The following is a 12,785-nucleotide window of genomic DNA, read 5'->3' on the forward strand; positions in this document are numbered from 1 at the left end:
GATTTCCCCAAACACCCTCCCCTGAGTCCCACCTTTCCCTCATTCTCTCAGAGGAATCTCCCCATTGCCCCACCAGGTCTGCAGCCTGTCCTTGTCCTCATGGCAGCACTACAAACATCAGCACCAACTTTCCCCTGCTTGGTGCTGCTCAAGGCTTTAAGGGCTCTGAGACTGCACTTTGTTTAGATAAACATGGTTCCTGGTAATAAAATGGAAAACTGGCAGGACAAATAGCAGCCTTTTAAACAGGCAGGAGAAAAAAAGTCAATACTTCTGCCCTGTTCAGTGGATTACCTCAAATAATAAACAAAATATTCCTTATGTCCCATTTTATATTAATTAAAAACTGTGCATTTCACTTCAAGGAAAGAATGAATGATTCCTTTAAAAAAAATTTACACATTACAGGAAAATTTGATTGGGTCCTGCTTGGTTTTTTTCATATTGAAAGGCACTTTGGGCTGCCTGGACAGAAAAGTTACAGTACAACTGTAGTTTAAGAGAGGCAACTCAACCAAGCACCTTCAAGTGAACTTCCAGCAGGAAGTTTCAGAAGTTCTTTGCTATTTCCCAAGATGCTCAAAGCCAAAGGATGAAAACCCACCCAAATGTTAATAATTCAGAACTTCCTCTGCAGATATTAGAAACAGAATATAATATTGGAAGTCCACAGCAGATCAATTTTCGAACAAATTGAATACAAGCAAGACCAACATTGCAACATGAAGTAGCAAAGTGAATCCTGATTGAAAAATCAAAATTCTAAACGGCTTTTACAAAAAAATTTTCACTAAGCACTCCAAGAAAGGCTCTGCTTTAAGCACTCAGCAGCTCACATTCTTCTACTGTGAAGCAAGACTAACACCTGGCACTAAATTATCCATTTAGTTCTTCAGGAAACTCAACTGATATTCCTTACACTTCTAAGGCAAAAATGAAAAAGAAAATGGTTATTCATGAAAAGAAAAATAGGCATGTGCTCTGCAAGAGAAATCCTCCTCCCATACTACTTTTACTCATTACTATATAAAAAAAAAAATCAAAAAGGAAATCTTGGATTGATGACAACTCTTAAAAAAATGAATAAATAATTCAAAATACCCAATATTAGCTATTTAAACATCTCAGCACATGACTGGAGTTTGCTACGCTACAGGGAAGCCACAAGGGCAACCACATCCACACACAGCTGCTACCTGAGCTCCCCTCCCACTGCCTCTTGTGAAGGGCTTTGGAACAGAGCACTGATGCAGCTGCTGCAGCTGCTGCAGGGCCCATGTCCAGCAGCCCTGGCTGCAGTGCCTGCACACTGATCCCAGAGGGGCCCCGTGCCCCATGCAGCTCCCGGGGCGCTGCTCCTGCCCTGCAGGCACTTCCAGCACCCAGGGCTGCTGAGCTCTGAAGGCAGCTGCAAGGGAAGGGGAAAAAGCCAGAGAGCAGACAGGGATTCATTCCAACCTTTACTTTGTTTGCTCTTTTTTTGTTTGTATTTTTTTAAATAGAGCTTCCATGCAGAGTTCTCCAGAGTAAGTGCTGATGCCGGAGCCTGCCCCGCCGGCCTTGGCACTGCCACAGACACTTCTGCCACATGGGAGGAAAAGCTTTTGCTACATGACTTTTTTTCTTTTTTTTTTTTTTTTTTAGACTTTTAGGCCAACAACATGTTCTCATCTGAACATTACAGTTAATGAGTGCTATCAAGAATTCCTAACAAAAACTGTACATGAGTTTACAAACGTATTAACATATAAATAATGAGAAGCTTCCTGCCTGGAGCCTCCACAGTAGTCTTTTTGCTTGAGAATATAATACTGGAAGGGCAGACCCGATCCCTTTCCACAGCACCAGTCAGAGCTGGCTTAGTCCAGTCAGCCATTCTGCTCAAGCATCACAGGGTTTGTCTTCAGTGCCTCTGGCTTTGATAAGCAGTCTGTCATACTGTGCAAAAGCAAGAGTCCAATGCCTTTGGGAAGGAATCCTGCTGCTGAGAGGCCTCTGCCACCCGGTCATCGTTCTGGTCCGAGCTCCTGCTGGAAGGTCCTTTTCTTCTCCCGACAGTGCTTCTTGTGGGCAGGCCAGTCCTTCTGCTGGCACTGCGAGCCGCAGTACCGCGCCACCTGGCAGCGCCCGCAGATGTTGAACTCGCGCAGCTGCGAACAAAGGAGCCGTCAGAGAGGCTGCTCAGGGACTCAGCCCACGCCATCACCGGCCTGGGAGGACCTCCAAGATCATCACCAACCCAGGCCTAACACCTCAACTAACCCATGGCACCCAGTGTCACATCCAGGCTTCTTTTAAACACATCCAGGGATGGTGACTCCATCACCTCCCCGGGCAGACCATTCCAGTACTTGATCGCTCTTCCCATGGAAAACCTTTTCCTAAGATCCAGCCTGGGAGCATCGCCCCCAAGGGGAAGCCCAGCTGCATTCCCAAGGAGCTGCCTGATCAGGTCTTGCACACCTGTCACAAACAGGTGAACAGCCTCAAGCTGGAGGAGGGCAGGGTTAGAAGGATATTGGGAAGAAATCCTTCCTGAAAGGCCCTGGCACAGGCTGCCCAGAGAAGCTGTGGCTGCCCCTGGATCCCTGCAAGTATCCAAAGCCAGACTGGACAGGGCTTGGAGCAGCCTGGGATAGTGGAAGTTGTCCCTGCCCATGGAATGAGAAGAACTGTAAAGTCCCTTCCAACCCAAACCAGTCTGGGATTCCAAGATTCTGTGGAACACAAACATCCCACCAAGAGTTTCAGAGAACCAGAGGGACTGAAGCAATTTCTGAGGCTGTATATTTGTTCTTATAAAATGGGCTTAATTGACAAAATATTGGAGCATTATACATTTGTTGTCACCATGCTGCTGTTCTGTCTATTTAAGTTCTGTTTTCAACTACCAACACCTGAAATTCAGAAATGATCAGCAGGGCTGCACTAGCTCAGCCATTGCCAAAGTTACTGCTATCCAGGGAGCCTGTGGGCACAGACTCAAATAAAAGGCAGAGCTGCCTCTGTTTCAAATACAGGGAATTTAAGATCGTTTTTGCAAATGTTCTCATTCCTAAAGCAGAAAGTGGAACACAATGGGTTTAGCCTACTCAGCATCTGCTAATACAAGAAAAGTCCTTGTTTATAGATAAGGAATCTGTGTGACAGAGGCACTGCCCTTGCACAACTCATTCTCTCACTCTTGATGTTTTATCTTCCTCCAGCAGAACTCTTCCTCCCAGCTCTCCCCTGAATGAAAACCCCTGCAATTCACCTTCTGCTCAGGAAATGCTAACCAGGTTATTTTTTGATTCCATGACTGTCCAAACCCTCTCACAATGCTTCCTGCTGCCTCACAGCTGCTCACTCATCCCTGCAGGAAAGCTTCCACCTGGCTTTTTGTGCACTCTGCAGAAATCACCCTCCTCCCAGCAGCCCAGTAACATCCACTGCTCCAGTTCAAACCCACACTCCCTCCAACAGAAAATTATCACAGGCTCTGGAGGTTCAGGCCAAAGAAAACCTGAGTGGAAGAAAATTATTGCTTTTAGCTACTGAATGGCTCACATAAGGCTCTACATTTTGAATTATAAATAAATCCCTAGGCACACCATTAGCCCAAGGCATTCCATGCTCACTCCCTGCTCTCTGAACCTACCTGTTTTTCAATCATTGTGCAGGGAGGGTAGTGACATTCATAGTAAGTGCAGGAGTTCTCTTCCTCCTCCACAACATCCCCATTAGCGTTGTAATATCTGGTTACATTCAGGACAGGAAACTGCTCTTCTATGGGGTCTGTAGGAAGCTGTTGGATTGCCAGCCAGTACAGGCTTTGTTCCCTGGAAAAATAAAAACAAGTACAAGTTTGTTACATCAATTCCTAATAATCATATAGAGAAAGTGATTCCAAAATAAAGTTAACATTTATTTAGCCTTGGACTGCACATACTGCTCATATATTGGGTATTTAAAATTATTTTACTAAGTAACCCCAAAAGTTTAAAGGTATCAGTCAAGAAACATTTACAACTAGTAAAATTAATTCTGTGCAAAAATGTTCATACCAAGTTAAAATTAATTTTTGGCTTGAGGTCTGTTTCTTGTTCTTGAACTCCAAAATCACGTGGAGCATTTGTAATTCACTCCAACTTCTCAAAATCAGTTTAATCAGCTCTGAACACCTCAATCTCAAAGCTGCTGCTGCAAGTGTTTCAGAAGTGTGAAGTCTGTGGGTCTCCACTGTGTCCCATCACTGATTATCCAGATCCATCCTGGCATTAGGAGTTTGATGTGCTGAGTGGCAGCAGTGAAACCCAGCCCGTGGGAAGTTCCACCCTGAGTGAGCCCAACCCCAACTCACAACTTCCACCAGGAGCATTCTGCAGCTCCTACAGGTCACACTGCAATTTCAGTGCCTGAGGGGCAGAAGGCAGTGAGATCTGCAGGTTTCCCTGAGCCTCTGCTCAGCTGGGAGGGCACAGAGGCTCCTGCCCCACCTGGCACAGCAGGACCTTGGCACAGCCCCAGGGTGAGATGGTTCCTGCACAGCAGGGACACGAGCACAGCTGAGCCCCAGGCGAGGAATCCAGGACACAGTGATGTGTAAAGCATCCAAGGTTAAACCAAAAAGGTTCTGCCAAGGCAAAAATCACTAAGAAAGGAGACAATATCTGAAGAAATTTTCCTTCCCCCTGCCAGGTGCTGCCATACCTTTGTTTGCTTGAGATTTCCTCAGCCTTGGGCTTCCAGCCCCACGGGACGAGGCGCAGATTGTCCAGCCGGTTGTCCACGGTCACCGAGTTCAGATGCACCACCTGAAAGCCAGGAGCAATCCCTCCCCTGTGCCTCTCCCTGCAGGACAAAACCAGCCTCAAGGTCAGTGTCAGCTAGAAAACAAAGGATCACAGCAATTCCAGGGACAGTGTGAGTTGGGACCTGCAAACAGACTCCAGTGGCTACTTCAGATAGGGCTGCTCCCAGGAGAAGGTGCCTTTTTGCAATTAAAATTAATTAAATCAAAGACAGAATATAAAATAATTTTAAGCATATTGCTTAGTTCCAGAGTCTACTCCTCCAGTTACTGCTAGAGATTCGTGAAATTATTTTTATAAAGGTGCCAATAATGGCTAATTATTTTCATAGGAAATTCTATCAGATATATGCAAGTCTGGCACTGGTGAGGAGTCACAGGGCTTATTATTTATGAAGAAACATCTCTGAACAACAACAGGACAGAGGTTTCACCGAGTATGCAAATGCTTTTTAGACTCTAATTGTGTGTAACACACTGAAAGTCTGAAGTGGCTCCACAATTGATCAAGAGACACCTGAAACTTGCCTAAAACCAAAGCAGGACTAAGCCAGGATGGCTGCAGGGGGAATCTTCCCTACTCCATCTAAGAAATTCCCCTTCCCCCTTGTTTTCATCTCTCCTTTCTCTATTTCACCAAGTTCACTGTCAAACACCCTCATGCCTGGACAAGTTTTGGTATCACTTCTTGCAGAAATCCCCATCCCAGCTGAAATGCAAGGCTTGGACAAAAGGCTGTGTCCCAGCACAGGAGAACAAGGACCAAGCAGAGCTGAGAGCACTCACTGAGGGTAACCCAGCAGCTTCCCACAGCTTCACCCAAGCCCAGTCTGGACACTGAGTGCTGCTCAGCCCTTTACTGAGCATTTCAGACCAAATAGTTCCTTTCATTTTCAAGAGATATTTGCCTGAGTTTAAAAATTGCTACTTTTGTAACCTTTACAAAGCTCAGCATTACCCAGCAAAACAGCAAACTCATTTCAATGTGATTTACAATGAAAAATGTAGGAATTTGTATTCTTGGTCAAAATCCATGCAGGTATGTGTAAGCTATATATATATATTGCATATAACTCTTGCAATTTACATATGCCTCAAAACTTCATGGAATTTAATGAGAAGAATCCCCCTGGAGAAGGTACAAGCAGCACCTACACACAGACTGTGCTCCAGCTCCCACCAGGTAATTCCTGTGAGGACACCCCTGCATGAGAACAGGGCCTGGAGCCCCTGTCAGGGAGTCTGCTGAGCCTCCAGGAACAGGGAAAAGTTCTTCCCTTTGAAGATAAAACTAATAAAATCCTTCTTTTGGGGAAAAAGAAACCAAACTACACATATTAAGCAAACAAACTATGGCAAGGAGTCTGCTGAGGTGCCCTAAAGGAAGAATCCCAGAATCCCACCTTGATTAGGGTTGGAAGGGACTTTAAAATTGACTTTCCACTATCCCAGGTTGCTCCAAACCCCATCCAACCTGGCCTTGGACACTTCCAGGGCCTCTCAGGGAAGGGCTTCCCAATATCCCATCTATCCCTGCCCTCTGGCACTGGGCCACTACAGTAAAAACTCATTTTGAGCTGCTGAAAGCCAGCAGAGGGTCTGGCAAAGGGAATGAGGAGTCCTGAGGGCTCCAAGGGAGAACCCAGGAACTGGTGAGCATCACTCAAATATGGAGACAGGGAAGGAGTTAAGGCTTAGAATGAGCTGGGACAAAGTGCCAGCTGGAGAGATGGGACAGATAGGAGACAGGAATCTGGGAGGAGGAGATTGAAGTTCAGAGCAAGAACAGACTGTGCAGGGGGGAAAGGGAAGGGGATTCCAAGACTAAATTAAGAAATATTTTTGATTTTATTAGATGAGAGTCTAGAAATTGCTGGAGTTGGGGAAAGAGAAGGGATTATGAGAGATTGTCCCTGACACCAGGATGTCACAGCAGAGTGGCACATACCTACCCTGCTCCTCCACAGCCCAGATCTGCACCCAACACCCCAAAATGCAAATTCTGACCAAATCCCCTCCCACACTGAGCCAGTCTTTACCTCCTTGCATGAAACCACATTTATCCACATCACTGCCAGCTTTTCTCTGGCCTCAAGTGACAAAAGCCTAAGTAAAGGTGGAAGCTGGGCCTTGCTGGTGAGCAGTCAGTGTTAAACACCACTGCACTGAGGTGCCAGAACTGGTAATACCAAATCCAGGGTGGTCCCTTCTCTCCACACATCAAGAAGGAAGCTTGGGATGCACAAACACTCCCCTCCCCAGGCCTCTCTTTGACCATCCCAGCTCATCCAAACTGAGCAGGACAGGTTGTGGAGATCCTGCCTTGTCCCTTGCAGAAGAGGCAGAAAAACAGCCTCAGTCAAGCAGCCAAAACTCCTGCAGAGCTGGAGCTTCCACCTCCCCCTGGGCTCTGCAAGATGCCAAGCAAAACCCTTCCCCTAAGGCTTTTCAGGGAATCATCTGGACGCTGTTCTTCTGGCATTTCAGCAGCTCAGAACCCAGAACTGGAATACAAGTGCAGACACAGCAATTCCAATCACCAGGAACCATAACTGAGCCTGCTATAGGCAGCAAGATGGCAAATGCTCCAAAAAAAAAAAACCCTTAAAACCCCCCAAAATCAGGTCTTGGATGTCTTTAACATGCAGTTGGTGCTCCTTATGACTAATCCCCTGCTGCTGCTGTTCCCCAGGGAACATCTCTGCACCCAGCAGAGCACAGAGCTGGGATTGCTCCACAGAGAATGGCTGAGGGGATGGGAATTCTGCAGAGACATCCAAACCCTGCTTTGGGGGAGCCAAAACTCCACGTGGAAATCACAGCAAGCACCAGAGAGGATGAAGAACCATCAAGAAGTTCTTCCTATAAGAATTTTTGCAGCTCATGTGGGGAATTTTCAGATCTTGGTTGCCTTTTGATCCCACATTTGCCTCAGCACAGGGCAGCAGGAGGGCTCTGGGAGAAGGTCCCTGTCACTGCTCCCAGGCTTCCTATCCCAAGGGCCTCATGACATGAGCAAAGATACTGGCTTAACTAGAAAAGAAAAAGAAAAAAAATCAAAAAAATATCTTTTACTTGCATCTACCACATGCTACTCACTGTATCTTAAACCAGAGGCACTGAGTTGGTTTTTCATGCTTTTAGGGGGTCCATGTGCAGAGAACAACTGAGTTACACACCTCCACCTGCAGTAATCCAGGTCCTTTGGTGTTCACTCACCCCAGGAGTCAGGCTGGCACTGGCAAGTGCAATCACTGCCTGGCTCTGCCCAGCTCTCCTGACTCTCACAGCTCCAAACCTCCAGCACTGCTCCTCCTCACAGAGGAAGGACCTGCCACTGCTCTCCAGCCCTGGTCTGTGCTCAGAACAACCCCAAAACTGCTGTTCAGGAGGGGCAGAACCTTCACAGCCCCTGCAGAGACTCAGCCTCTGACATGCAGTATTTGAGCTCCAACTACAGATCAGCAACACAATCACCTTCAGGACCAAAAGGAATTCACAGGAACAGCAGAGATGTTTTATATTTTCTAGTCCAAAAATCTGACTGCAACTTCAGAAGTGCAGCTCTGGCAGCTGACACCCCTCTCTGTGCCTCTCCAAAATCCCTACTACACTCAATCTCTTATTTTTAACCCCAGTCCATGCTCGAGTGACACAATTTGAATTTCCTAACTGAATATGCTCAAATGACTTCCTAATTTGAGTAAAACAAGCCAGAAGAGGCAATGGCTGGGCTGGGTCATAAACAAATAGCTGGGCTGTCATTTGCACAGCCTTCAACAATTGACCTGAATAATTTTCAGGTGCTATTTAATGCTACTTACAGATAATAACTATGACAGTCTGAGGTTCACAGTTAGCAGCAGCTGTCAGTGATTTGCTCCACATACTGCAGCCAATTTCATAATTTCAACAAAGTTCTATGTGCAGTAAGATTAAACATTAACAGATGCAGGTTAAAATCCATATTTAATAAGCAGATTGGAAATCATAATAATTACAATTATCTGATAGTCTTCCTGTCTCCTTCCTCCTGTGCAGAGCCTGGTTCTAGGGGGTAAAAGATAACGTGCAATGATAAAAGGCATCCTGGGCACTGTGACTTCCACAGATGTGGAACTGAATAGAAAATATGCTTAATTTTTCCAAAAAGGCTTTTAAAAGAAATAAAGATTTCTTCAGCAGATCCCAACTTTTCTATAAATCCATCAACATCTAGAAGGAGCAATAGATGAGCTCAGAGCTGCTCTCACAAATGAGGAAATTGGCCCCAAAACTTAATGTCAATCCTATGAAGGATTTCAAGCATTTGTAGAGTATGGAAAATAAGATGCAGCAGCTGATATGAACCATCAGCAGCATCACTTCAGGCAGTTCTGCAGAAAGCCAGAAAGAACACCTCAAACTTTTATATTATCAGAAGTGGTGTTCTGTGTTCTGTTCTCTGGTGTTCTGCCAATTCTCAGGGGACAAAAAAAATCCCACAACAAATCTTCCAAGACTTGTCTTCACCTATTCAATGGTGCAGGTCTCATTTCCCCCCCAGCTGGAGTTTGGGCAGCATTTCTCAGGTGTGAACAGGGTGTCCCTCTGCTCCCCCTGCCTAGAAGGTTTCACAGCTGTGCCCTGAGAACTCTGCAAAGCAAAGCCCTGTGGGCACCCTGTGTTGCTTCCATCTCTCCTGAGGGGATCTGGCTACTACAGGCAGAGAAATCACCCCAGCCAAGCTGGTGGCAGCAAAGTGAACCCTTGGCTGCCCAGTCCCTGCAGCACCCACCAGAGCAGCTCGTGCAGGAGCCGGCCCGAGCCCCGGCCGCGGTTCTTGTCGAAGGCGTAGGCGAAGATTTTAGCACCATTTCCATCAGCATCCACCTCCATCCGAGCCTGGGGGGAGGGAAAGGCTGTGAGAGCACCCACGAGGGGCAGACAGCACCTGCTGCACTGGGAGGGACCCAGCACCACCCGTGGCCCTGCAGGTCCCTGGAGCTCAGTGGGATCTGAGCTGTCCCAAACCCCCAGGGGCACCCAACCAGGTGGGGCAGGGAGGAGCTGGGGATAAAGAACAGCTGGAAAGCAGCTGTGGGGCTGGGATTCATGTCAGCTCCACACTCTGTGTCTGTGCAGCCACCAGGGCTTTGCTTCCAGCACTGCCCCTGCACCCACCTCACTGGGAGAGCCAGGGCATGGCATTTTTCCTGCACTCCACACAGTGTTGGTGCCAAAGCTCACAAAGTACAGCAGGAGCTTGATACATTTGGGACGCTCACAGTGTGTTACCACCACAGGGACTGCCACAGGGGATGAATGGACAAACAGGGAGTGCTCTGGCAGCAGCACTGCCCAAACTCCTAAAATTCCTAAGAGCAGCCCCAAAGCAACCACTGCACTGCCAAAATTTAGCAGATGATGGTCCCTGCTCAAAAAAAAAAAGCCTTATTTGTTGAAGATTTCATAATCATTGTCTTTCACTTTCAACGCCTTGGTAGAGCTCACTCACTGGCTTCCAGGGGATGTGAAGAGGAAACACTTTATTCGGGTGGCTTATCAGTTACAATACACGTTTTCCTCATCCAAGACTAAGTGCAGAGTGAACATTTTTAATGTTTGCCAAAGCATGGGAGGACAAATTATCAGCTCTCCAAAAACATACAAATAGTATGAAATAAAAAACTAGATAATAAATTACAAGCTTAAATACAAGCCTCCACGTTGGGACTTCGGTAACTTAAAACTAGTTATTTTTCCCCCGATCACGGGAATTGCAGGCACAGCACTTCCACGAGCCGTTTGGATGGAGCAGGGCACGAGGGAAGGAAAAAGCCGAGGCTGCACCGGGAGCCGGGGCAGCCCCGGCGGGGAGAAGAGGCACAAAACCCGGTAAAATTCCGCGAGGGGAGCGCGGGCACGGGCGGGGATCCCTCACCTCGAAGGAATAGCTCTCCACCAGCGGGATGTCCTGCTCGTCGATCAGCGTGTACTTGGTCTGGAACACAGCGAGAGCGCGGTCAGCGCGGCGCCGGCGCGCCGGGCACGGCTCGGGAACACGCGGGGCTGCCCGGCACGGCCCCGGCTCCGCGCGGAACGGCGCGGCAAGGCCCGGGCACGGCCCCAGTGCGGCCCCGGCACGGCCCCAGCGCCTCGGTACGGCCCGCTAATGCACGGCACGGCCCGGCACGGCCCTCCCCGCCCGGCCGGACCCTCGCCCCGGCCCCGCCGCCCCCCGCCCCGCCCGGCGCGGCCGAGCCCGCCTCGCCTCGCCGCACCCCCGGCGCCCCGCGCTCACCTTGCCGGCCACCCGCCCGAGCCGGACGATGCCCAGCTTGAAGTCGGTCATGGCGGGGCCGGGCCGGGGCCGCCGCTCGCCCCGCGCCGCTGCCACGCGCCGCCGCCTCGCGCACACCCGGGGGGCGGGGCCGCCGCGCCACCGCCCCCCCGGGCCCGTCCGCCAATGGCTGCCCGTGACACCGCCCCCCCGCTCCCGGCGGACCAATGGTGATCCGCGTCTCTCTGACGTCACTCCCGCGAACGCCGCCGCCGCGGCCAATGGGCGCGCTGCGCGCCGCGGCTCGGGTCACGTGGGACGGGGGCCCGCGCGCGGGCGCGGCGGCGCGGGCGCGGGAGGCGCGGGCGGTGACGTCACGTTCGCGGGAAGCTTCGTGCCGACGGCAGCGGGGGCGCGGCCGCGCTTAAAGGGACCGCCCCCCACCCCGAGGGCCGAACGGGGACATCGGGAACGGGGACAGGGCCGGAGACACCCTCGGGGACCCCAGGAGGGGACAGGGACACCCCAGGGCCGGGGAGCCCCGGGCTCGCTGCCGGCGGCACATGGCGGCGGCCCCGCCGCTGGATGCCCGGACACCCGCGCAGCCCGAGGAGCCGTGCGGGCGGAGCCGCGTCCCGGCCGGACCGGGCACGGAGCAGTGTCCAGGGCTGGAGACACCCACCGGATCACGGAGTCCCAGCTGCCGGGACACCCCGAGCGTCCCTCCCTGTGCATCCCCCAGAGCTGTGGGGTTTCCCGGGGGTGTCGGTGTGACCCCCGGCAGGGGCTGTGAGGTCCGAACTGGCTGTGCCCTGCCCTGGGACAGCAGCGAGGCCCAGCTGCGACAGCTGTGTGTCCCCCAGAGGGACACCACAGAGCTGTTGTGGGGTCACCCCAAGAGGCTCCTCACCAGGGCAGAACTTCCAGCCCTTCCATCACTGTGAGAGTGTCACAGCAATTTTCTGGTTCAGATTTCAGCCCAGGATATCCTCTGCATCTTCATTCCTTCAAAAAACTATAAAAATTTGTGGGGTCCTTCTCCCAGGGCTGCTCTGTTTATCCCCAGCCTGGGTTGATCTGGTTAAACCTCAGGAGGTTCTCACTGCTCACGCTTGTCCAAGTCCCTGTGCATGGCATCACATCCCTGGGATGTGTCACCTCAGTTGGTGACATCTGCAAGCCTGCCGAGCTCACACTTGATCCCTTCATCTATGTCATTAATAATGATACTAAATGAAATAATAAATTAGGAAGATGGGTTTAAATGTGACGTTGATGGAGGTTGTTACCTTAGAACTCTCTGCCTCCTTTTAAAGAAGCATGATTTGGAAAAAATTAATTTTTGCAGGGCAAACGCTCCTTCTAAGCACTGCTTTGCACCTACCAGAGCACATGCCCTCAGCCAGCATGGGAAAGGTTATGGCTCCTGCCCCAGGAGAACTCCCCATAAGCAAAAGGAATAATTTTTCCAACTGGTTCCAGCACTGCAATGTGGAGGGAAACCCACACAGAACAGCAGGAGGCTGAACAGCTCCCGAAACTCTCGGGGCTCACATCACAGTGGATGCCTGACACCAGGGGCACAAAGATTTTAAACGAGTTTAGAGCAGAGCTGCTCCTGAGAGGAGCTGCAGCCCCTGCCAGGCTGCCCTGCCTCAGGCACCTCGAGAGTTTCTGCAGCTTTGTTGTGGAATCCCTGCAAAACCTCAGCTGGAAGGGACCAACCTTCCC

At 50.1% G+C, this 12,785-nt stretch overlaps 1 protein-coding gene across 1 annotated transcript; it reads right to left on the reverse strand.

Moving 5' to 3' along the window:
* Positions 1-1,447: 1,447 nt before the first annotated feature.
* Positions 1,448-11,207, reverse strand: ZMYND19 (zinc finger MYND-type containing 19). The gene is made up of 6 exons (XM_079324566.1): positions 11,076-11,207; positions 10,716-10,775; positions 9,570-9,676; positions 4,693-4,833; positions 3,641-3,821; positions 1,448-2,150 (listed from the first exon to the last, which is right to left on the reverse strand). Exons 1-6 carry the CDS (start codon positions 11,124-11,126, stop codon positions 2,007-2,009), a joined length of 684 nt encoding a protein of 227 aa, XP_079180692.1. The 5' UTR covers positions 11,127-11,207; the 3' UTR covers positions 1,448-2,006.
* Positions 11,208-12,785: the final 1,578 nt, after the last annotated feature.

The sequence above is a fragment of the Erithacus rubecula genome (genome assembly GCF_903797595.1).
Source record: "Erithacus rubecula genome assembly, chromosome: 21".
NCBI classification, from domain to species: Eukaryota; Metazoa; Chordata; class Aves; order Passeriformes; family Muscicapidae; genus Erithacus; species Erithacus rubecula.